General features: G+C 57.8%; 1 protein-coding gene across 2 annotated transcripts; it reads left to right on the top strand.

Annotated features, from left to right (window-relative positions):
• Positions 1-24,101, top strand: PPM1F (protein phosphatase, Mg2+/Mn2+ dependent 1F). Of its 2 annotated transcripts, none has more exons than XM_024763830.1 (7): positions 1-242; positions 5,235-5,356; positions 8,639-8,841; positions 9,365-9,553; positions 11,576-11,719; positions 13,672-13,765; positions 14,926-18,369. In XM_024763830.1, the coding sequence occupies exons 1-7, from the start codon at positions 1-3 to the stop codon at positions 15,231-15,233; spliced, it is 1,302 nt and encodes a 433-aa protein (XP_024619598.1). In that variant the 3' UTR covers positions 15,234-18,369. The 2 variants fall into 2 exon arrangements, with proteins under 2 accessions (XP_024619598.1, XP_024619599.1); XM_024763831.1 differs by lacking the exon at positions 14,926-18,369 and adding an exon at positions 23,863-24,101 and having other exon boundaries at positions 3-242.
• The last annotated feature ends 287 nt before the right edge of the window (positions 24,102-24,388 follow it).

Here is a 24,388-nt window from a genome sequence, read left to right as displayed (position 1 = left end):
ATGAAGACCAGTGACCCAGCAGCAGCCCCCCAGGATGCTCTGGGCATGGCCTCGGGAACCCCACAGCAGAACAGCCGGAAGGCAGAGGAGAACTCCAGCTTCCTGGACGAGCTCCTCCACGACTTCCCAGCCCCGCTGGGCCCAGAGAGCCCTTTGCCATGGAAGGTCCCAGGGACGATGCTGAGCCAGGAGGAGGTGGAAGGCGAGCTGACTGAGCTGGCCATGGGCTTCCTGAGCAGCAGGTGAGCGGTGTGGGTGCCGGGACAGGGGCCCAGGATGGAAGGGGGAGGGGAGCACAGGGCACGACCCTGACCCTGGCTGCCTTCACCCCCTGCCTTCCGCTCCTGCTGACTACGTTCTGCGCAGAACTCCCCTGCCAGCCCCGTGGGCTTCCCAGGGCTGCCACCGCCAAGTGCCACAGACCACGCAGCTTAGAGCAACAGAAGTGCCCCGTCTCATTGTCCTGGGGGCCGGAAGTCAGGGCCGCTCCAGGCCTTCCTCTTAGCTTCTGGTGTCACCTCGTCCTGAATGTGCCCTGACCTGTAGACACATCACCCCAGGCTGGCTGTTGTTGTGACCAGGCGTCACCCTTGTCTGTGTCTCTCGTCTTCTTGTAAGGACACCAGTCCTGTTGGATTAGGGGCCCTGCTCCTGTGTGACCTCATCTTATACCTGCCAAGACCCTAATCCCAAACAAGGTCACGTCCTGAGCCACTGGATTAGGACTTCAGCGGACCTTTCCGGGGGACACAGTTCAACCCCTGATGGATGCTAGCAGTAGGTCCCATTTCTATCCTGTCTTGCAGTCAGGGAGGCAGAGGCTAAGAGACTGGCCTGAGGCCTGGCAGTCCACCGGCCACCAAGACCTGAGAGGTGGTGGCACTGTCCCCGTTTCACAGGCCGTGAAGACAAGGTTCAGAGAGGGACACGACCAGCTTGGCAGGTGTCGGGGGAGACGTGCGCCACCGGCAGCCACAAGGGAGGCTCATGGGTGAGGGCTGGTGGGTCACTCGTCCCCTGTGAACCTCATCCCTCCCCAGGGGCCGCACCCACCAGCCCTAGTCACTGGGTTACCCCTTGTGCTGGGACACGCCCCGGCCTCTGCGGTGGCGTTCCGTGTCCCCAAGTGCTCTTTCTTTGTGGCAGGTCAGCCCCACCCTCTCGCAACCCTGGGACACCTGCTTGGTGGGACCCGAGGCCCCATAACAGTCAGAGATAGGAAAATAAAGGCTACGGGCCCACTCCAGGGCCGCGTCCATGGAGCTCGGGGGAAATGGCCGGTGACCTGTCCCTCGGTGTGGTGTGTGCAGAGGGCGATGCGGGCTGCTTTGTTTTGCTTTGGGAAAATATTTCAGAGGCAGGTGCCGTAAAGCAGATCAGTGGAGCCAAGCGGGCCTGGGGCCTGACAAGGCCACATTGGCGGTCTGGGTGCTGGATGTGGGAGAGACGAGGGGCTGGGAGTGCAGAGGAGGGAGGGCCTGGCACCCACCAGGCACCACAGTGGCACTTGGGGGACAGAAGGAACATTGAGGGGCCCTGAATCCCCAGCAGCCACTGGGCAGGGCTGGTGCCCCTGCCAGGCATGAGGAGGGCGAGAGGACCTTCTTGCGGGCAGGGCCTTGGGGGGTGAGTTTAGTTATGGGGGAGGGCGGGTCCCTCAAGTTTCCCCCTCAAGTAGGGGGGAACTCTCAAGGTGGAGCGGGGCCCCTCAAGGCCGAGCAGCGGGCGAGGCTGGAGGAGTGGGGAGAGCGCCAGGCCCTGAGCACAGGGGGTGAATGAGCTCCCGTTAATTAGCAGATGACATAGCAGGCCTGAGACCATCGGTGATCGGCGAGAGGCCAGGGTTCACAGCCCCAGAGCCTGAGGCTGGCAGGGGTGGTGCAGGTGGGCTCCCATGGCCCCTATAGGCCCCCCATGAATCCACCTTGAAGGATTTTTTTTTTCTTTTGGTTCTGCCGCACGGCTTGCGGGATCTTAGCTCCCTGACCAGGAATCGAACCTGGGCCCTTGGCAGTGCAAGCACAGTCTTAACTAGCCAGGGAATTCCCAACCTTGAAGGAATTTTAAAGTCTCATATTTTCCAGCCATTTTAATGGATTTATTTTTGTCCTTCCCTAGTATTTCTTTACTGTGTAGACACAGATGTCACATGTGTCACACGTCTACACACGTCTGGCAGTCGGGGCCCCTACCCGCATGTCCCAGCAGCTCATGTGTAGGCTCTTGGCTATCCAGGCCCGAGTATGTTGGTCCGCGGGGTTTTTCAGGTTGTAAATAGAATCCTTCCTGCGTGAGACTGTCCAGGAGTCAGATCACGAGGTCGGGACTGCGGTGATTTACCTCCAGTCCTCCCCTTGTGGTCAGCGGTCACCTCTCAGGTCCCTAAGTGGTGCATCCCTGACACTGTGGCCACTGATGTGCGTTTTCATTTCTGCTTCTAGACTGGTGGCTCCTTGGAAACCCCGAGGTGGCCAGATAAGAGCGGTTCTTTTTTCTTGGGTACCTGGTCCTGGTCTCCGAGGCATCACTGTCATCTTTACGGGCCTCGGGGCACCAGGCAGGACCCCTGGATGAGACGGGAGGTCGGCCAGGAAGCCAGGCTGGGGCCCACATCCAGGCATTGTCCTCTCCCCATGGCCGGAAGCTGCCTCACTGCCCCCAGCGCCGGGAGCAGAGGTGCACTTCTCCCCGCCCTGAAAAAGGAAAGCCCAGAGGCTGGCAGGAAATCCCCACACGGCAGAGGAACACACTTCTCATGCCTTGGCTGGTTGTTTTTCTTTTTTTTTTTTTAATTAATTAATTTATTTTTATTTTTGACTATTTTGGGTCTTCGTTGCTGCGCGCGGGCTTTCTCTAGTTCCGGCGAGCAGGGGCTACTCTTCGTTGCGGTGCGCAGGCTTCTCATTGTGGTTGCTTCTCTTGTTGCGGAGCATGGGCTCTAGGCACGTGGGCTTCAGTAGTTGTGGCACGTGGGCTCAGTAGTTGTGGCTCGCAGGCTCTAGAGCGCAGGCTCAGTAGTTGTGGCGCACGGGCTTAGTTGCTCTGCGGCATGTGGGATCTTCCCGGGCCAGGGCTCAAACCCGTGTCCCCTGCATTGGCAGGTGGATTCTTAACCACTGTGCCACCAGGGAAGTCCATGGCTGGTTGTTTTTTAAAGGCAGGTCCAGAGGCTGCTCCCCTGAGTCACTATCTCATTTTAAAAAATGACAAATTCATCCCAGTAGATCCCTAAGGCCATCTGTAGACACACACTGGGACGCCCAGAGGGATGTGCCCACCCACCTGGCCCAGACTTCGGGGACAGGTCAGGATGCAGGATGAGTTCTAGAGGCTGCAGGGATAGCTGGGGGATGGAGCCACCCCTTATACTCGGGGAGCCAGGGGGCTTTGTGGCTGGAGCGGGCCCCCGAGGCTGGGGGCTAGGCGGGCAGGCCCTGGAGCCTGTGGAAAGAATTTCCTATAGTGCTTCCCACTGGCCTCGGTCTCTCCACCCCCCGACCTCCCGGAGCTGCCTAGTGTCCCTCTTGTCCCGTACTGGAGGCTTCCCATCCCCCTTGTTTGCTTTCCCGCTCCTGCCTGCACTGACCCTCAGCTCTGCTTTGTGCAGCCTGTCTGACATTGGTAGCAGCCAGTGAGGTCTTGCTTCCCAGACTCAGCCCCAGGTGGCACCGTTGGGGTCACCCCACTTCTCCAGCTGCTCCGGCTGCTCTCTGCCCCACCTCTTTCATCCACCCAGACCACTTGCCCACTGGCCACAGGCCTCTTGACCTCAGTGGAACCTGAGACTCACTGTGGACCCACTGGTCCCCTGCCCAATGCCTGCTCTGTCCCCTCCCATCCACTGCCAGGCCCACCCTCCAAGATGAGGCCAGGAAGTCTAAAAAAGCCCAATTGCAAGACGGGAATAAAGACGCAGACCTACTAGAGAATGGACTTGAGGACACGGGGAGAGGGAAGGGTAAGCTGGGACAAAGTGAGAGACTGGCATGGACATATATACACTACCAAATGTAAAATAGATAGCTAGTGGGAAGCAGCCGCATAGCACAGGGAGATCAGCTCGGTGCTTTGTGACCACCTAGAGGGGTGGGATAGGGAGGGTGGGAGGGAGGGAGATGCAAGAGGGAAGAGATGGGGATATATGTACATGTATAGCTGATTCACTTTGTTATACAGCAGAAGCTGACACACCGTTGCAAAGCAATTAGACTCCAATAAAGATGTAAAAAAATTGCAGTGTATGCAAAGCACAATAATCAAAGTGCAAAAAAAATTATATAAAATTAAAAAATAAAATAAAAATTAAAAAGCCCAATTGGATTATATCATGTCTCTCTTCAAGCCACACCAAGGTCATGCTGCCTCCCCAGGTTCCCCTTCACCAGCTGTCCCAACAGCCTGCCTTGCCCAGGGACACCCTGGGCTGCACACAGCCTGATCTTCCAGACGCTGCCCATGGGTCCCACGCTCCCTGGATTCCTTTCCTGGGGCGTACGTGACAAAGCACCATGGGCTGGGCAGCTTAAACAACCGTATTGTCTCAGGATTCTGGAGGCTGGAGGTCCCAGGGCAGGACGTTGGCTGGGCTGGTCCCTCTGGCAGTTGCTGGCGGTCCTCGGCTATAGGCTCAGCTCACCAGTCTTCACCTTCACAGAGCATCTCCCTGTGGGTCTCTGTCTGAATTTCCCCTTTCGATAAGGACACCAGCATTACTGCATTAGGGGCCCAGCCTACTCCAGTGGGACCTCATTTTAACTCATTGTATCTGCAGCGACCCCATTTCCAAGTAAGGTCACATTCTGAAGCACTGGGGGTTAGAACTGTAACATACACATTTTGGGAGACACAGTTCAACTTATAGGACTCCCCAACCCCCAAGGGTCCCCAGCTGGTATTGGGGACCAGGAGCTGGTATAAGGCTGGACGTCGGGCAGTTTGGCCTGGCCACTGTGACCAGCAGAGAGGCAGCTCGCATGTCTGTGACTCCCCCTCCCCACCAGCCCCAGTGAGGGCCCCATAAATGGTACTGCGTGGATGGCCGTCCAGCTGCACGAGGACCAGAGGCCGACCTGCCTGTCGTGGGTGCATGTGGAGTGTAAGCGGTCACCGCTACCTCTGGAAGGGCCTCCGGGAGCAGAAAGGGGCTGGGGATCTCTGCCTGGAGTGTGGAGCAGGCTCTGGGGTGCTGGCTCCTGCTGAGGAGCCAGCCCCTCACTCCGGGTTTGTGCCCCCAGGAGCGCTCCGCCACCACTTGCTGCCTGCCTGGCCCACGAGGCAGTTTCCCAGCTGCTGCAGACGGACCTTTCTGAGTTCAGGAAGTTGCCGGAGCAGGAGGAAGAGGAGGCCCCTGCGACCCGTGAGTCTCCCTCTTGGGGCCCTGGGCTTATTGGGCAACACTCTCCAGCCAGATGGGGGCCAGGCTGCAGGGGAGTGTCAGGGCTCACCTGGCCCCCCTTTCCTTTCCCGTTTTTCTGGTGGACAGGGAGGTTGTGGGCAGCGCTGGGCTCGTGTGCTTACGACAGGGTGCCAGAGACCAGTCGCAGGGAGAGACCTCCCCAGCGTGGAGCCAGCGGGGTGAGCGCCGCAGCCCGAGAGACAAACAGCCCTGTCCCGGGTCACACAGGAGGACCCCGAGGTGCCAATGGGCCTCACCCACACGCTCTTCCACTTCAGCGGGTGACAAGTGGGTGTTGATGCGAGAGCTGGTCCCGGGGTCCAGTGATAGAAAACCCAGAGCTCGGGCTGTGTCTCAGCTGATCCAGGTTGGGACCCTTGTCAGGTGGAGACTCGAGGGTCCCTGAGAGCCTGGGGAGGCGCCACAGAGGCCTGTGTCCTGTTCCTGGGACAGCAGTCAGCGGCCAAAGGAGCCCAGGATGGGAATGAGCCTCGGATCAGGCAGGGCCCTTGTTTTGCAGGCCTTTCTGTCCCTTTCTTAGTAGTTCCTTCCAACTGTATTCCACCCAAAAGTCGGTTCACGTTGGACCAGAACTGCAGAGAGCGAGAGCCTGTGGACCACCCCGCTGTTGGGTGAGCCCCGTCTGAGCAGGGTCTCAGTTCCTCCACACCTGCTGGAGAAGGTGCGGGGCTGTGGGCCAGTCGGGATGCAGAGAAGCAGGGTGGGTCCTGGGGTCCAGCCCTGGGGTGGGCAGGGGGGTGGGGGGCAGTTGGAGCCTCAGCAGATTTCCCCTCCTTTGCCATTTCCTATTGGACAGTGTTGCTTTATTATTGTTTGTTTTTTAATTGAGACATAATTGACTTGTAACTGTAACTTAAGTGCACAATGTGTCGATTCGGTCCTTGTATGCATTGCAGTTGGTTACCTGACACCTCCACCACTCACATAATTACTATCCAGCTATGTCCCTTTAAACTCGGCATTAATGCCACATGGAGGGCAGAGCCAGGAGGGGGGGGACACACGTGGCCTCGCCCCCCACCCTGTTCTCTGGCTCCCCGCCCGGCTGCGTTCCAGCCCAGCCCAGCCCAGCTCCGAATTCCTGCCCTGAGGGCTGTGCGGGTGACAGACCGCCTTTGTCCTGTGCAGAGCCTGCTGCCCGCGGCCCACAAAGGGGCGCCCCGCCAGCTCCGCCCACGTCCAGCGGGAAGTCAGCGCCACCTGCTGGCGGGAAGGAACTGCGCAGCTGACACCCTAGAGCCAGGCCTGGGGGCCCTGCGGGCTGGGGAAGGGGAAGGACATCTCGGCCGGCCCTGCCCTCCAAGCAGGCCAGGGCCCGCCGCCCTTAACAGCTCACCCCTGTCATGGGAGTAGAACACAGTCAAATCAGTCTATCGAAGCCATTCTTGCAAAACTGGCATCCCTCGAGTGTTATAATAATCACTGCCCTGGGACTTCCCTGGTGGTCCAGTGGTAAAGAATCTGCCTTCCAATGTAGGGGACGCAGGTTCGATCCCTGGTCGGGGAACTAAGATCCCACATGCCGCGGGGCAACTAAGCCCGTGCGCCACAACTACTGAGTTCATGCGCCTCAGTGAGAGAGCCCGCGTGCCACAAACTACAGAACCCACACACCCTGGAGCCCATGCACCACAACTAGAGAGAAAACCTACACGCCACAACTAGAGAGGAGCCTGCGCACCGCAACAGAAGATCCTGCATGCCGCAACTAAGACCCAACATAGATAAAAATTAATTAATTTTTTTAAAAAAAGAATCAACTCCTGAGGGCAGAGGTATGACTGAGATCTCTGTGTGGCCGGGCAGGTGGAGCCTCCAGCCGCCCCGCCCTGCCCCAGCAAGCAGTTCCCTTGAGCAGCCTCGGCCTCTCTGTGGGCCGAGGTCCTCCTTCCTGCCCTCAAGGGGAGGGGATTAGGCCCCATTCTCGAAGGGAGAAATAGCAAAGCATTTATGGACGAATTTTAAAAACCACCTCCTGGTTGTAGTGGAATACGGGAAAAGCACAAAAAAGTGTCTTTAAGGAAAAGCCTCAGCCGCGGACCCAGCCCTGCGGATGCCCACTGCTGACCTTATGGGGTTTATGCCTTTCTCGCCTCTTATCTTCTGGGCCCAAGCGGGTCGAAGGCTTTTCACGTTCTCATGATCAAACCATATGTGTAATTTCCTCTTTTTTTTTCACATTTTTTCTTAATATCAATTTTTTTTAATGTCGTGACATGAACATCTCTTATGCTTGCAAAATCTATTTCTGTTTCACCCTTTAACTTTTTAAAATTAAACTCAGGTAACCATAGCCTCGCGTGCGGTTGTGAGAAATAACAGTGAGGGACCCCCTGCATCTTTATCCTGTTTCCCTCAATGGTAACATCTCGAAAACTAGTGAAATATCACGACTAGGATCATGACGTAATCTCATCCCACAAGGATGTCCTGTTACCTTTATGGCTACCATAATACCCCCTCCCCACCCTAACCCCTGACAGCCACCCATCTCTATAATCTTGTCATTTCAAGTATGCGTATAAATGGAATCACATGGGATTGGCTTTTTTCACTGAGTGTGGTTCCCTGAGATTTGCCCAGGTCTCTGTGTGTCAGTAGCTCTTTCCTTCCTTCCTGTGAGCACTGTTCGGGGTGCGATGTTTGGGAGTTTATCGTTCACCTGTTAAAGGATGTCTGGGCTGATTCCAGCTTTTAGCTGTTGCAGATAACACTTCTGGGACCACCGGGCGCATGTCTCATGGTCTCATGTGAACTAGGCTCCATTTCTCTGGGATTTGAGCCCCAGGGTGCAATTGCTGGGCCGAATGGCAGTTACGTGTTTAGTTGTGAAAAATAGCAGCTTAATTTGTCGCCGGGAGAACAGACCATAATTTACTCTGTTGTTGGATGCATATTATTTCTAATTAATGCACGATTATAAATGATTCTGTACTTGTTCTTAAATTATCTTTGCATATCCAGCTCTTTCCTTGGGGTGGGCTCCCGTGAGGGGCGTGGCCTCGCCATGTTGAGGTGGGGAGGTGCTCCTTGTGTGTGTTGCCAAACCAGACACTTCTCATGCTGATGACACAGGCTGTTTGCGCAGTTTCTTAGGCTGCTGTGCTCAGGAGGCCCTGGGCGGCGACGGGCTACAGGGGCCACGGAAAGGGGGTGGAGAGTGGGGAGCCCCCAAGGGCCTGCAGTGGCGCTTCCCTAACAGCCCCCTTTCCTACACCTCAGTGCTGGATGCTGTGGGCCTGGCGCGGAGCCTCTTTGACCGGCTCTGGGAAGTGTGCAGTCAGTGGCAGAAGCAGGTGCCTGTGGCTGCCCGGATCCCGCAGCGGCAGTGGCTGGTCTCCGTGCACGCCATCCGCAACGCCCGCCGCAGGATGGAGGACCGGCACGTGTGCCTCCCTGCCTTCAACCTGCTCTTTGGCCTATCGGTGAGTGCTCTGCCTGGGCGGGGAGGGCCGGGCGGCAAGTGGGAGGTTGCAAGGGCGGGGGAGGACCCTGGGTACCGAGCAGGGCTGCCGGCTGGAGCCGAGACAGGAGGGATGGCCATGGCTTCCGTCAGGGGGCCAGGTCCCAGCACTCCTGGGCCTGGGCAGCCCGCAGCCCCTGGCTTTCCCGGCTGAGGGGCTAAGGAACGGGAGGCCCCAGCACCACATGCACCTGGACCCCTGCTTGCTGAGCCTGCTCTCCCCACCCACTGGGAGCCACCTGGCGCCTCTCCCCTCATCCCATGCTCCCCCCAGCTGGGCCCAGAGCAGAAGTTGAGGTTCCCGAGGGTCATCCTCTCCCAGACCCCCCAACGTAGCCTGTCTAGTGGTGGAAACCATGCTGTCCTGCCACACCCTGTCCCAGAAGTGCCCATGTCCACCCCCAGACCAGAGTCTCTGGCTAGGTTGCGGCCTCAGTCAGGCCCAGGGCTGGCAGGACTGTGACCCCCACCACGCTCCCCACCAGGACTCTGTGGACCGTGCCTACTTTGCCGTGTTCGATGGTCACGGAGGGGTGGATGCCGCGAGGTACGCATCTGTGCACGTGCATGCTGTCGCTGCCCACCGACCAGAGCTGCCCACTGACCCCGCGGGGGCCCTGCGAGCAGCCTTCCGCTGCACCGATGAGATGTTCCTTTGGAAAGCCAGGCGAGAGGTGAGAACCATGGTGGGGCCAGAGGGGCCAGGCCTCACAGAGGGAAGGAAGCCGAAGTGGCTGGTGCTGGCAGAAGGCCCTTGCTCAACCCTGCTGGCAGTCGTGTCCTTTCACTTGTGCCTGGAAGGGGGCTTGAATAGAAGCAGTGTGAGTCTGCCCCCACTCCAGCAGAGGGTGTGAGGGCCTCACGGGGAAGGGCAGCTTGTCTTAAAATGCACCCAGGATTTCCTCCTAATCAGGTACAGTGGGATGACAGATGCAGAGGCATCTGCCTTGTGGTTCCCAAGAGGACGCCACCCCACGCAGGGCCACATGGGGAGCACCAGGGTCAGCCAGGAGGCCAAGAGAGAGGAAAGCGTGGCCCCAAGGCTTCAAGGTGACCTCCGTAGGCAGGCACGTCACAAGCTGAGGACCAGATAGTTTGAATAAGCCTGACAGGCTCTGGGCTACGGGCTGGTCCCCAGCCATCCAGGCCAGGGAGATGTTGGCCTGGCAAGGGACCCTGGCTGAGGACATGGGTTCAGACCACCTGGCTTGTGCAGAAAAGGCACAGTCCCTGGGGAGACATTTGCTTTCTTTAGGAATTAGCCCTGGGAGGGGTACTTTCTTCAGGATTCAGAAGGCCCTTGATTTGTCTAAACATCGTCAAGTACAGAAAACAAAACACAGCACTGATACAGGCAGACCTCAGATCTTGCGGGTTTGGTTCCAGACCACCTCTGTAACATGCATATTGGGATAAAACGAGTCACATGAATGTTTTGGTTTCCCAGTGCAGATAAAAGCTGTGTTTACACTGTACCCTCATCTATAAGCGTGCAGCAGAATTACGTCTAAAACAACACAGGTACCATAAAAAAACACCTTATTGCTAAAAATGTTAGCCATCATCTGAGCCTTCGAGTTGTGATCTTTTTGCAGTAGGAACATCAAAGATGACTGATCACAGATCACCATGACAGAATAATAATAATGAAAAAGTTTGAAATATCGCAGGAGTTGCCAAAATGTGGCACAGAGACAGGAAGTGAGCAAATGCTGTTGGAAAAATGGTGACAATAAACTTGCTCGAGGCAGGGTTACCACAAACCTTCAATTTGTGAAAAACGCACCATCGGCGAAGGGCAATAACGGGAAGAAGCAACACGTGGTCCACCTGAGGCTCCCCACCCCCCAAACACCTCCCCCCGGGCAGGTCTCCCTAGGCTGCTGGTGTCGGCAGTTACCGCTATGAGGCGTTTGTTTCTGAAAGAAGAAAGGACGCATCCGGTCCCTCTGTGACCTTACTGCCCACTGAACCTCACCTTGGAACCTCGGGGGTCCTCCTAGCAGGGTGGATACTAAGATCGTGTCCCTTTCTGAGATGGAGAAACAGGCCCAAAGAGCTCAGGCCTGGCCCCGTCGACAAGGCTGAGGAGGAGACGTGGTGGGGGCAGGAGGCAGTGTCATCAGATGCTCTGAGCACAGACCTCACCAGAATCAACAAGGCTGGATTTGAATCTAAACAGAAAACCTTCCAGGTCTAAGACTGTGAGGTGGGAGCCCCACCAGCCGGGAGCTCAGGGCTGCTGCTCTAGTCAAGAAAGGAGTCTCTTAAGCAGAGCTGTTTAGTTTAGGCTCTATTATTAAAAACACCTTTGCCGATACGTAATTAACATATAAGAGACTCCACTTGTCCAAAGAGTACCATGTGGTAGGTTTTGGCATGTCTATGCCCGTGTGCCCCTCACCATGGTAACAGAGGTATTCATCACCCCCAAAGTTTCTTCTATCTTTGGTCATCCCTGCCCCTGCCCCCCAGCTCCCCAGACACCCACCTGTCTGCTTTCTGACACTGTGAAATGGCAGAGTCTGCTCTGCTGACTTGATGTAAATGCCCCTTTCCTGCTGCCTGGTCCCTGCGTGCATCGGTCTGTTCCTGTTTCCCACTGAGCACTGTTCCGGGGTTGGTGTCTGGCCAGCGTGGGGCGTGTGCCTGTGGCGGCCTCGCTATCCTCACCCAGGTGCGCCCTCTCCCTGCAGCGGCTGCAAAGCGGCACTACAGGGGTGTGCGCGCTCATCGCCGGGAACACCCTGCACGTGGCCTGGCTCGGGGACTCCCAGGTGGTCCTGGTGCAGCAGGGGCAGGTGGTGAAGCTGATGGAGCCACACAGACCTGAGCGGCAGGTAAGGGGCCCCCGGGCAGGCAGGTGGTCAGGGGGACTAGGACGTAAAGGGGCCCTGGACCATCTTCCCAGGAAACTCCTGGTGCTCCTCCAGGGGAGGGCTCCCTGCCTGACTCAAGTGACTGGGGGTCCCGGGACGTGAAGCTTGGGGCTTTAGCTGCCAGGAATCCCGCGCCAGCCCTTCCTGTCACAGCAACATGGAGCCCAGAGCTGCAGGGGAGAGCTGGTCCCTCTGCCCAGCAGGCGGCGCAGTAAGTGGAGTTAATGGGCAGAGTCCTCTCCTGCACACAGGTGGGGAGTGGTCAGCCACCTGGGCTGTGGGGGAGGAGGGCTTCAGGGAGGAGGTGACGCTGAGTCGGAGCTGGAAGGGACCAGACTTGGGGCTGAGAGCTGCAGGGCATGGACAAGCTGTTGGGAGATGCGGAAATGAGAGGGAAGGAGGCAGAGCCGGATCTCAAGGCAGGTGTGGGCCCGGCAGGCCAGGCCTGGGGTCCAGGAGAGAGCAAGTTAAGCCAGGACCGGCCGCTGAGGCACTCAACGGCTGCTGCTCCTGGTGCAGGAGGCACTTTGGAAGGAATCTGGTGGCTTCTGGAATGATCGGACCAGCGGAGGGCAAGCTGAGGCCTGGGTCACAAAGATGCCACTGTAGTCGCCAGCCAGCTGTGGGGAGGACCTGCCTGTCAAGTCAGGAGGGACGGAGAAGAGGGAGGCCAGGCTTTGGGATGGGGAGCCAGAGAGGCCTCGGGCCTCTGAGAGGGTGGTGATGCCTTTGGTCTGAGGGCCGGGGAACTCGGGGTGGGATGTTCCCTGGGAGTGCGAGGGCTGTTGGGACACCCCGTGAAGACTGGAGGGGCTGGGGATATGGGCCCGGGGGCCACGCGTGGAGCTGCAGGGTCTGCAGTGGGGAGGGTGTGGCAGGAGATTGAGCGAGTCCCATCAGAGGTAGGGGGGAAGCAGGAGAGCGCAGCCCTGTGGCAGCGAGCATAGGAGGAACGGCCACCTGCCTGGGCGCACACAGGTGAGCCACTCAGCCCCTCAGCCCTGGGCGAGTGGGCAGGAGGTGGCGCCGGTGAGAGGAAGCAGTGGGCAGGGAGCCTTGGAGAGCCAAGCTGCTGGGAACCCACCCACCGGCCACCAGCTCTGGGCTTGCCCTTGGGGAAGCTGTTTCGGGCAAGTGGGAAGGATGAGGTGAGAGGACAGCCGAGGCAGTGGGTGTCCCAGGAGACAAGAGGTGAAGATAGGGGTGCCCCGAGCCCCAGGATGCCCCAGCCTTGTACCAGATGAGGTAACAGAGGTGGGAACCACAGGGGAGGGCACGGGGCAATGGGGTTTTGCTCCAGCACAGACGCTGTGTTACCGCCCTTCAGGCAGCAGGCTCACATCTGGGAAACCTCTCCTTCAGGGGAGTTGATAGGACCGAAACGGTTTTTAGGACTCATGGCTAGACCAGGCCTCTGTGCTGTCCTCTTAACGCCTGGAGCACCGTCGTCCTTTGTGGAGCCGGACAGCGCCTGGATGGGGGTAGGGGTGGGGTGAGAAGGACAAGAATGCAGGGGCACAGGGCTCGTCCAGGGCCTGGCTCAGGTTTCATCTAGCTCTGCAGAGTGGCCGCAGGTACACATGCTTGGTCCATTGAGGGAGGCACAGCATCCCCACCTGGACCCCGGGGCTCTGGCTCTTTCTGCTGCCGTGAGCATTTCCTGGACCCCAAAAGGCTGCTCGGGGACTGGCCGTCTGTCCTCATTGGCACCATCACCTGCTTAGCCATTCCTGCATCTTTGGGATGATTTAGGTTGTTCATCATTTCTCACTGCCTCACTAAGGCTTCCCTTGGGCGTTGATCAGAGCCGCGGCTCCCAGTGCTGCCTTGGAACCAGCTGGTCTCCCCTTGGGCAGCGCGGGCACGCCATCGGCACACGCGGCCCACCCGGCCCACCCTGGCTGTCTCCGCAGGACGAGAAGGACCGCATCGAGGCACTGGGTGGCTTCGTGTCCCACATGGACTGCTGGAGGGTCAACGGGACCCTGGCCGTCTCCAGAGCCATTGGTAAGGAGGTGAGGGGTGTGGGAGGGGGCCCCAGGGCCTGGGAATGTGCTCACCGGGTGGTCTGGGAATGCAGCCTCACCTGCTCATCAGTCAGATTGCAGAAGGGCTCTGGTGAATCCAGAGCACAGGTTGTAGCCACCTTGGAAATTTGCATCCTGCACAGATAATTGCAGCTTGTTATGTTCATTAAAACAGTTTCTCAGAAAGATCTAGGAGGAAACCCTTGGCAGTTACTGTGTGTGCTAAAGGTAATTTTTAATAGACTATAAATGAGGCTCACCCTCCCCTACCCACCTTTCACGCTGATGATTCTTTTTTCTACCTTAAAAAAAAAGTGAGAAAAACGGCACCCCTCCCCCACCCTATCTTCTCCTGTGGCTGCCAGGCCTTGGTCTGGGGCTCAGACCTCCCTCCAGGGCTGAGAAATCGCTCCCTTCCTGCTCCCCCACCACACCCTGAGATGTGGCCCTGGCCCCTCCAAGCCTCCTGAAATGTTCTGTGCTTCTTGACACACATGGTGCCTTCCTTACAGCTGGACCCCAGGAGGTGGCCCACATGGAGGCCAGGAGGGGTCAGGCTCCTTCCAAGGGGACCGGGACTGGAGAGGGGACCACTGGGCAGCTCCGTGTGAGGGAGCAACATGTCTGGCTCGTGCCCTGGGGAGAAGTGAATGTCAGGGCCACAGCGGGGGAGGAGGACCAGCGGGAAGCCCTCAGGGGAGGCCTGAGCAGGAGAGGAGCCCAGGGCAGGATCCTGCGGAGGCTGTGCCCTGTTCTCTCCTGCGATAGGGGGATGGGAGAGGGTGCATGGGAGGCAGAGCCAGCATCCCGACTCGGCCTAGGTGCCTGTTGGGTGCGCAGGGAGCCACAGGGGCTGGAGAGGGCCAGGGCCACACCCGGACAGCATCCTCAGCCTGTGTGCCCTGTGAAGTGAGACAGCTTTGTAGGCAGCCGCCCTTGGCCCCGCTGGGTTCTGACTCTGCCCGCAGGGACACAGGGCAAGTCTGTCGCATCGCCCTGCTCTGTTCCTTTGGAGCACTTGGCACCCTGCGAAGCTACCTTTTCACCCTGTGTTGGAGGCGGGGTGGCTACAGGCAGGCCGGGGCCTGGGGAGGGGACAGCTGCAGGGGCATGGCCCTCACGATTCTCTCCTGCGCCCAGGGGACGTCTTCCAGAAGCCCTACGTGTCTGGGGAGGCGGACACGGCCTCGCGGGCGCTGACGGGCTCCGAGGACTACCTGCTGCTGGCCTGCGATGGCTTCTTCGACGTGGTCCCCCACCAGGAGGTGGCCGGCCTCGTGCAGAGCCACCTGGTTGGGCAGCAGGGCAGTGGGCTGCGCGTGGCTGAGGAGCTGGTGGCTGCCGCCCGGGAGCGGGGCTCCCACGACAACATCACGGTCATGGTGGTCTTCCTCCGGGAACCCCGAGACCTGCTGGAGTCAGAGACCGATGCTGTGCCAAGAAGCTAGGAGGTCCGGGCCCCCTGTCCCCGTGATCCTCCCCTGCGGATGCCTTAGGACACGGCAGGAGGTGGGCAGGTGACGCCACTCACGGCCTCTGGCCCTGCTTGCGTCACCCCATCCTGGTGGCTGCCAGGGGCATTGCCTGCTCACAGCAGACAGGGTGACAGTGGGATGGCAGGATGTCCAAAGGAAGTCCAGGAAGGAGACCTCACGGAGGAGAAGGGGCCCAGGAAGTGGACAGGCTCTGGGCCCCATCGGGCAGGGGTGGGACCAGAGGCTAAGGTGGCGGCCACAGCCAAACCAAAGACATTGGGCATGCTTGCAGGGTAGCAGGACTCTGTGTGTGGGACCTTCGGGCAGAACCAGGAGCCGCAGACATTTTCCAGTGCCTGGGTGTCCAGCAAAGTTTTCCCATCCACCCCTCACTGCCCGTCACTGGGAGGACTTGTATGGACCAATGTTCCTGTCTGGTCCTGGTGCCCAGCAGGTCCTGGCCAAGCCAAGTGGCTTCCCAAGTGGGGAGGGTGGCCTCATGGGGAAGTGGGGGGCGCCAGGGGTCTGATCTGCGGTGCCCACTAGTGACCTCCCTGGTTCCCGCTCACCCCTCGTGCACCAGGGAGGGAACACTCAGACAAAGACACGTGTGTCTTGTTTGTGGGTTTTTTTTTTTTCCAGGGAAGAGTCTAATTCAGAAGCAGTATTTCAGGTTTTGTCCTTGTTCTGTCAGTGCCAATAGGACCCGTTGTGTCATATAACTTAAGTAGAGTTCAGCACTTATTTTATTCCTTAGAAAACTTAAGAATTGCTTTTTTTTTTTGAGAAACTTCTTTTGCAGTATTACTGGATTTTTCCCCCTAGATCAGGATTGAAACACACTTTTCCAGGTGGTGTAAATAAGCCATTCAAGTGCCTTAAACAGCTCTAGGCAAGGCTGGAACTGCCGGGCCTGTGACGGGTTCTGATAGCACGTTTCAGTTTTTTCAAAAGCAGGATTTGTTTTGTCAGAATGGTATAATTTTGGCCAGAATTCTTCCCGGAAGAGTTCTTTCTGCCTTTGTGATGCGCCGATGAGAACGTGGGCTGGGCCTTGGGGCTCCAGAGTCGGGGTGACTGTGGCCCTGCCTCTCACATCTCTGACTTGGACCCCAGGCTGAGGGACTGAGCTCCGCCAGTGGGCAGGTCCTTGCTGCTGTTTGGAATGTTCCAGAGGTCTTGTGTGTTGGTAGTTGAATTGGTTTCAACAGGAAACACACCGAAGGGGCTCTGCAAGGCCGAGGCAGCCTGAGGGTCTCCGGCTGTGTTTGGAGGCAGGGGTATGCCACTGGGAGTCTGTCCTGCTCTGCCTGTGGGTGGCGGCCTCTGCTGCCTTGCTTTGGCCGCAGCCCACCTGCCTGCTGGCTCCCATTGAGTGGGTGTAGGGTTGGAAGTGCAGGGCCGGGCAGGGGCTCCAGGCAGAGGTCAGGGTCCAGGGAAAGGGGTACTTGGTGGGAGGGCCTGGGCTCCCTGTGGTGAGCAGGCTGCCATAGGCAGAGGCTGGCAGGTCTGGGAAGGGCAGTGGGTGGCTTAGCTGAAGCTTTAGAGGATGTCATTGAGGGGGCTTGGTGCCGGGTCCCTGAGGCTGCAGGGTCCCATGGAGGCGGTCAGAGTCCACCTGCAGTAGGAGGGCCCAGGAAAGGCTATGCAGGGCACACCGTGATCCCGGCTGCACTGAGGGAGCCTCTGCCCGCCTCACCCAGGGAAGGGAGGGCGGTGAGAGCCCCTCCTAAGGCCAGTCCCCAGGAAGCAGCGGACGCCACCTGCAGGCTCAGCTTCCCCCCCACTTCCCAGCAGGGATGAAGCGGCTGAGACCACGTGCTCAGGGGCTCCTGGTAGAAAGCGACTTCAGCATGGTCACAATTCATAGGCCCAGTGAGCAGGTGTTGCTCTGTCTAACCTGAATGCCCCGCCTTCTGGGAGCCAGAGGCCCCCCCGTTGGCCCCTCCCAGGACAGGGGTCAGCCAGCCCTCAGGTTGGGGTGGGGGCCCGAGGGAGCCCTGCCTCGTGCAACACCTGGGCACTGAGCCATCCTCCCCTCTGGACTGGGCACCTTCAGCCTCTGCGAGTCCTGGTCCACTTCCTCTTCAGGTCACAGTCCCAAGAGGGCCACTAGCCAGGGACACTGATCTGGAAACCTCCGTTGCCTCCTCAAGCCCCAGCTTTGTCACTCGGTCATTATCTTTGTGCGTCCCTGGGCCTCAGTGTCCCCTCTGTACTGAGTCTGTGCAGCCGCCACTGGAATTCTGGAGGTGCTGGGCAAACTGGGGCGTCTTGGGGCGATGCTGCCAGGGCTAAGGGCCCCTCCCCCTGCCAGCAGGGAGGGGTGATTAAGTATTATTAGTATCTATTCTTAACAGTAAGTGGGCTGGGGAAGAATCAAGCTACTGATGCCACCGCCTTCCTTATATGGAAAACAAAAGCCAGAGCTATTGAGCCCTGCTTTCACAGGTGGGGCGGCTCCCAGGCAGCAGGGGTGGGGGAGGCCCAGGAGAGGGGCCAGCGCCAGTGCCGAAATCCCAGGGGGAAACACTGCCTCCCTGACCCAGCCCACCCTCAGCATCCAGGACTAGGAACTGGTGTGTTTCAAGGGGGAAGAGCAACGGGGGGCAGGCCTCACAGGAGAAGCACAGGCTGTCTGTCTGGGGTCCTGGGTGACCTTCTAGTGACCCCTGTCCTCCTTGGGCCATCATGCGGCCCCCCCCATTGCCCCTTCCCCTGCAGCTAGAGTTCCACCGTGGACTCAGGTGTCCTGGCCACGTCTGCAGTATTCAGAGGGTGGGGGTATAGCTGCACTGCTCCTGGGCCTGGCCCCGACCCGAGCCAAATGGAGACCAAGTGGGCCTTTGCAGAATGAGCTCTTGGGTTTGATTCTGGCAGCAGCCCCAGGCGGGCAGCCCCGGAGGCCTGTGCTCTTCCCCAAGGCTCCACAGCTTTGCCAAATGCACCTGCAGCCTTGCCGAGGGTTTATCCATGCACATCTTGGTGCGCTTCCTGGAAGTGGTGTTCTGTGCGAGGAGGTCTTGTTCCCAGACGGGGTGGCTGTTTCCCCATCCAAGGGACAAGTCCCAGGGGCCTCTGTGCTCGTGTCAATAAACCACAAGCTCTGAACCCCACCCCCGAGTCCCGAGTCTTGCCTTCTTCTCTGACCTCCTCGCTCCTGGTCCCTGGCGACCAGGGTGTGTTTGGAAGCTGCTGGGGGATCATCTACCAATCTTGCAAAGTGAGCAGGTGATTCGGGAGAGTGCTGCCGGCCTGCAGCCCCTGTAGCCCACCAGCCAGCCTGGTTCCCGTCCCTGGGAGCCCGCCAGCACTAGCAGCAGGAAAGCTGTTCACTGCGAGCCTCTTCCAGGGGTGACAAGAGGGGGGTCAGGGGACTTCCCTGGTGGTCCAGTGGTTAAGAATCCGCCTTCCAACGCAGGGGACGTGGGTTCAATCCCTGGTTGGGAAAATAAGACCCCACGTGCCGTGGGGCAACTAAGCCTACGCACTGTAGAGCCCGCGTACCACAACTAGAGAGAAGCCCACGTGCTGCAACTAAGACCTGATGCAGCCAAAAATAAATACTTTTTAGAAAAGTGGCGGGTGGGGAGGTCTGGCCCCTGGGGAGCCTGCAGGAGTCCTCAGTGGCCCAGGGACTCTGAGGATGGAGACCCTCCCCCATCACACTCAGACAGGAGGTCCCATGTGCTCTGGCCGAGCTCACATCTCAAGGGAACGGGGGAAACATCAAAAATGCACGCGGGGACTGCTGAGCCACGGCGCCGAAATGCTGCCTGAACTCCCCAAGACAGGGGCAGGAGGTGGTGCTGGTGCTTTCAGGGGAGTTGGGCCAGCCAGCCAGGATGGCTTTGACACTGCCACCTCCAACCCTGCCCCCGTGCTGAGCCTTTGTCCCCTGCTCGCTCGCCTGCGCCTGCGTGCCCCCTCTCGCCTACCGTGGGCCTTGCGTGTTGCTCCCAAATCACCCCTGAGGGCTTTCAGTGCCCCTCTGGCTCCAGGTGGCTTGGAGCAGTGGTCTCCCACCCTCCGGCCATGCAGCAAGGGAGGCAGCTTTATCTAGCTCCAGCCTGCCACCACGGGAGGCTGGGGCTCCCAACCAGGCCCTGGGCCCCCCCCCCCAGCCCCACCTACTCACCCGTCGCTCTCTCCCTGCCTGCCTCCTCTGCCTCCTCCAAAGCTCCCAGCAGAATCTGCCCGGCAGAACCTCATTCTTAAGTGTATGCTGTCTTGATTGTTCCCTAATGAGCTGCCCACGTGCTGCAGGCAGATAGTGGCACCCCCCACACTCACAGTCACACAGCTTGGAGCCTGCGGGTGGGGCTGAGTGGCCCCTGGGGCAGCTGGGCCTTATTCACCTGCTGGACCTGGACCAGGACCAGGCCAGCGTGATGGCAGCTGGGAGTGGGGGCTGCAGCAGGGGACGGACCTGCACCCAGAGGCCAAGTCCGGCACAGACAGCCGAGGGCACAGGGTATGCCTTGGTGGGGCTGGGGGTGGGAGGGGACTGGCTCTCGTGCCCACCAGGTGGGCGTTCTAGCCTGGGGGAGCCACCGACAGCAGAGCCGGGGAGACAGGCAGGAAGCCAGCTGGGAGGGCTGATGACTAGCCGGCCCCCCAGTTCCCTTCAGAGTGTCCCGGGGCTCCTAGCTGCCCGCCCTGGTTCTGGACCAGTCAAGGACAGACCCTCCACCGGCCCCACCCAGGAAGCTGCACTTCATCCTGGGTCTGCTTCTGGGGACTTGAGCCTGGACATCTGGGCGCCCAAGGCCAAGGGGTGTGTGCAGCCTCCTCAGAGCAGCCTGGGGACCACTCCAGCCCCGGCAGTGGGTACCCCCAGGTGGTCTGAGACCACCTCCTCAGACCACTGTCTCTACCACTCCTTATGGCTGTGGCTGGGGAGACCTCCTCCTCCTCCCTTTTCTCCCCCTCCCCTCCCCCTCCTTTCTTAAATTATAAAAGTAATATGACTACGGACAAAACTTAGAAAAGAGAGAAGAGGAAAAACAAGATTTGATTTTGGGTGTGGAACAAAATAGCCAAGTTAAGTGTTTAGAAACAAAACAAAAAAAAAAGCCTCTAGAAGTGAAAAACACCTTTTTTCCTAGAAAGAAACAATATAAAGTTGCTGAAGATGAAAAAGATTAAATATAAGAGCCATAGAGACTTCCCTGGTGGCGAAGTGGTTAAGAATCCGCCTGCCAATGCAGGGGACACGGGTTTGAGCCCTGGTCTGGGAAGATTCCACATGTCACGGAGCAACTAAGCCCATGCGCCACAGCTACTGAGCCTGCACTCTCAAGCCTGCAAGCCACAATAGTGAGCCCAAGCGCCGCAGCTACTGAAGCCCATGCGCCTAGAGCCCATGCTCTGCAACAAGAGAAACCACTGCAATGAGAAGCCCATGCACTGCAACAAAGAGTAGCCCAGCTTGCCACAACTAGAGAAAGCCCGCGCACAGCAACATAGATCCAACGTAGCCAAAAATAAATACATAAAAATGAAAGAACCATGAATTTGAGCCTGAACTGCATGTACATATTTCATTGGCAAAAACGGGCAGCAACTTGGTCCATTTAAGGCCTGTTGGTGTCGTCACGTTCTGCGTGAATTCAGGCCTCACAGATGAAGCTGGTTCTCAGCAACTGCCTTTCCCGTCCAGCCTGGGTGGCCTTGCCGAGAGCCGTCCCTTGTCACGACTGCCTCTCCCAGCTTGGGCAGTTCTTCCATCAAGTGTTTGACATAAACACCAAGAAGCGCTGTCATAGATTGGATGTAACTGATGATAATCAGTTACATCGTGCATCTCCCGACACATTAGTTCGTCTTGCTTGTCTTTTCTGAAAATGGGACTGTGCTGGCTGCATTCTTCTCCATGCCTTGTCACTGAGCGTCCTGTTTCTCAGATTCATCCATGTGGTGTGAGTTTCTGGCTTTTTGCAGAAACGGAGCTGCTGTGCACATTTTCAACGAGTGTCCTAGTGCCCATATACCAGGAGTGTCATGTGGACACTTCTGACCCAACATTTCCAAAACCCACTGCCCTTCCCCCCAGCTCCACCTCGGTTCAGGGATTGTGTCACCATCCTCCACACTGGTCCCCAGAACCTGAGAGTGGCCTCTGCCCACCCTCATCTCCAGGTGCCTCCTAGCCCCCTGAAGGAGGTCCATTAGACCTATTGTCCACATGGGGACACTGCTGAGAGCAAACGAGTGACTATTAATGACAGTTGGGACAACAGCAAACACCAGAATGTCTGATCACTGTGCATGGGAGGCGTGGACAGTGACTAGTGGGTGACCAGGGTCCTCACTGCCACTGTAGCCAGATATGGAACACAGCCTAGAGCTCCACCAGTTGTAGTCATTCACAGAGTGGATTCTTAGTGTTTGAAAATGCTGTTCCCAAATAATTTTAGTAAGATGAAATAGGGGGGCAAAAAGGAAATCTAAATAGTTAGAAAAATGTAAAGATTAGGGCAAAAACTTAGGTGATGTTAAATGGCAAAAGCAAAATACAAAGTGTATTGAAAGCATGTATCTGATCACCTACGTAAATGGACAAATGTACAAGGAGACATATCCAGTCTCCACACAGAGGAAAGGCTGAAAGGAATCACACTATGATTGCAATCGTGATTACCTACCTCTAGGTAGTCAGATTTCTATTTTGGCTTTTATATTACTATTTTTGTAATATTTTCCAAACGTTTGATAAGTATGTTTTACTTTTAAAATCAAAGCGGTGGAGGGGAGCTTTAACGCTATTTAAAGAGACAGAAACGGTTCATTCCTTCACAATTGCTTGCTGGTCTAGACTTGGGGTGGAGAACGGGACGGAGGCCCCGCCTGGGCAGGCTCTGCTGTGGGCAGGGGCCCGAGGACCAAGCAGGTGGGCGAATGCCAGGAGGCCTGGCTATTTAGCGACACCTCCCCATCCGAGGAGGCAGGCTCAGGGAGCTCTGGAGACGGGGCAGTGGGAGAGTCGTGAGCTCGGGAACAAGGGCCTGGTGGCCAGTGACATTCTGAGTGCGCCTGGAGGCTGCTAGGCCATGTAATTGGCACTGAGCCTGTGGCTAAGACCTGAGACAGACACACAAACTCACGCGTGGGTCAGAGCAAGGGGTAGGGGCCATGGTAGAAGCGCTTAACCACATGCAAAGAGAAAAGGGAGGAACAGCATTCAGGGCGGAAGGAAGAGTAAACCTGCGGCCAGCCCGGGAGGAAGAGTTTGCTGCCCCTGTGTTCTCTCGTGGTTTAGACACTACGTCTCCAGCAGCCCCCCTCAACAGGGCCTATGCACCTGTGCCTCTGATGCCCTGGTAGCTCCTCGGCCTCCTCCTACCAGCCCTCAAAGCGCCACGACACTCAGAGAACACCAGGCCCCACTGCAGAGAAGCCTGGGACAGTCCACTAGGGATTCCAAGGTTGGGCAGTGCTAATCTGTGGTCCTAGAAGCCAAAATGGCTGGTTGCCTCTAGGTGGAGGATTGGCCGGAAAGGGGCCCCAGGAGAGGTTCTAGGTGATGGAAATAGTCTCCATTTTTATTTGGGTCTTGGTGACACAGATGAACACTTTTGTCCAAATTCAATAGACCACGTACTTAAGATCGGGACAGTTCGCTGTATGTAAATTACACCTGGATACAAAATAAAAAGGCTCGGGCCAGACTCTGGGTAACCCAGGCAGCGCACTTGGGGGAGTCATGGAAGGTGGGAGGGAAGGCCTACCGGGGGAGGTGCCAGGCAGCAGGGCTATGGACGGAGCTCCAAGACGGCCACACGAGCAGGTGGACAGTGACAGTCAAAAGGCCAGTGGCCCAGGGTGCCGCGGTGGTTAGACCATGGCCATGCTGAGGGACGACCACTGGGCCCAGAGAGCCAGCCACAGGGGAACCTGGGTGAACCCTCCAGGAGTTGGGGAGAGTCAGCACTTACTGTGCACCTACTGTGTGCCAGACCCTGGGCTGGAGAGGCGCGGCTCACTGAGTTACGCTGCGGCCCTGAAGGTCACTTGATCCCTGAGCAGAGGAGGAGCCCGAGGCTTAGGGCTGCAGCTGGCGCGAGGCAGAGCCCAGGCCGCCTTCTTCCAGAGTCAGAACTGAGCTTGCCACCTCTGGTCGCACGGGCTGTGGCTGGGACCCTACGGGACAGAGAGCTGCCTGGCTGCCCGCGGGGCTGGTGAGAACAGAGTCAGCCTGTTAGAAACCAGAACTGTGTGCGCCGGCAATTAGTCCTAAGCATGCTGTGCTGAAGTCTCAGGTCTCAAGAACTTTTAGAAGGTCAAACACAGGTGGAAAAGGTGGAGCACGTGGGGCCTGGGGTGGTGGGTGAGGGCCAGGGGCCTGGGATGCCGCACTGGGGTTTGTCTCGTGTCCTTCGGCAATGACAAGCCGCCTATGGTCTCTGCAACTGCATTCGCGTTGTGAAGAGCCCTCCGCGGTGGGCGGTGCTGCCTGGAAGGGGACGTGACCGCTTCGCCCACTGGCCAAGGGACACAAGTGTTTGCCCCGCGTGTGCATGGAGGCTCCCGCGGCAGGGGAATCTGAGCTCCGCTCTGCACGCAGGGAGCCAGCGAATGAACCCTCTTCTTCCCCCTCCAGGCTCCTGCCAGCCTTCCCTTGCCAAGCCCGGTCCAAAGCTGCCAGCGGATGCAGCGCGGGGTTTTGAGGCAGCCGGTGGCTGGGAAGGGCATCATCACACATGACTGTCACCTTTGAAAACGGGATCTGGAGGTAAAAGGCTAAGTTATGGTACATTTTTATAATGGATTCCGACGTGTCTGGTTAGAAGATTGTGGTAGATTTATTAGGAAAAAAGCAATGAAAATATACAAAACTATCTCATTCTAATGTTTATTTAACATTTTTAATTATGTAAATATGCAAGTATGTTCTTAAAAGCACAGGAAAGAAGGGCAGGTACCTCTTGGAGGTGGAGTGGAGGGGCTTCTCTGCTCTGGCCCTCATGCCTTGTTTTACAGGCTTTGCATGGTTTGAACTTGCAAAAATGAGCATGAATTTTTATTTTTTCCACCTGCGGGGCATGTGGCATCTTAGTTACCTGGACCATGGATCGAACCCATGCCCCTTGCAGTGGAAGCATGGAGTCTTAACCACTAGACGTCCA

The sequence above is a fragment of the Neophocaena asiaeorientalis genome, unplaced genomic scaffold, assembly GCF_003031525.2.
Source record: "Neophocaena asiaeorientalis asiaeorientalis breed wild unplaced genomic scaffold, Neophocaena_asiaeorientalis_V1.1 scaffold110, whole genome shotgun sequence".
Classification (NCBI taxonomy): Eukaryota; Metazoa; Chordata; class Mammalia; order Artiodactyla; family Phocoenidae; genus Neophocaena; species Neophocaena asiaeorientalis.
The sequence above is the reverse complement of the archived record's forward strand: the minus strand, read 5'-3'. Positions and strand labels throughout refer to the sequence as shown.

What these genes read in the sequence shown, in the direction of transcription:
- PPM1F (XM_024763830.1), top strand. Translation starts at nt 1, where the DNA reads ATGAAGACCAGTGACCCAGCAGCAGCCCCCCAGGATGCTCTGGGCATG. An exon ending in ATGGGCTTCCTGAGCAGCAG is followed by an intron (nt 243 to 5,234) that starts GTGAGCGGTGTG and finishes TTGTGCCCCCAG; the next exon opens with GAGCGCTCCGCCACCACTTG. An exon ending in AGAGGAGGCCCCTGCGACCC is followed by an intron (nt 5,357 to 8,638) that starts GTGAGTCTCCCT and finishes CCTACACCTCAG; the next exon opens with TGCTGGATGCTGTGGGCCTG.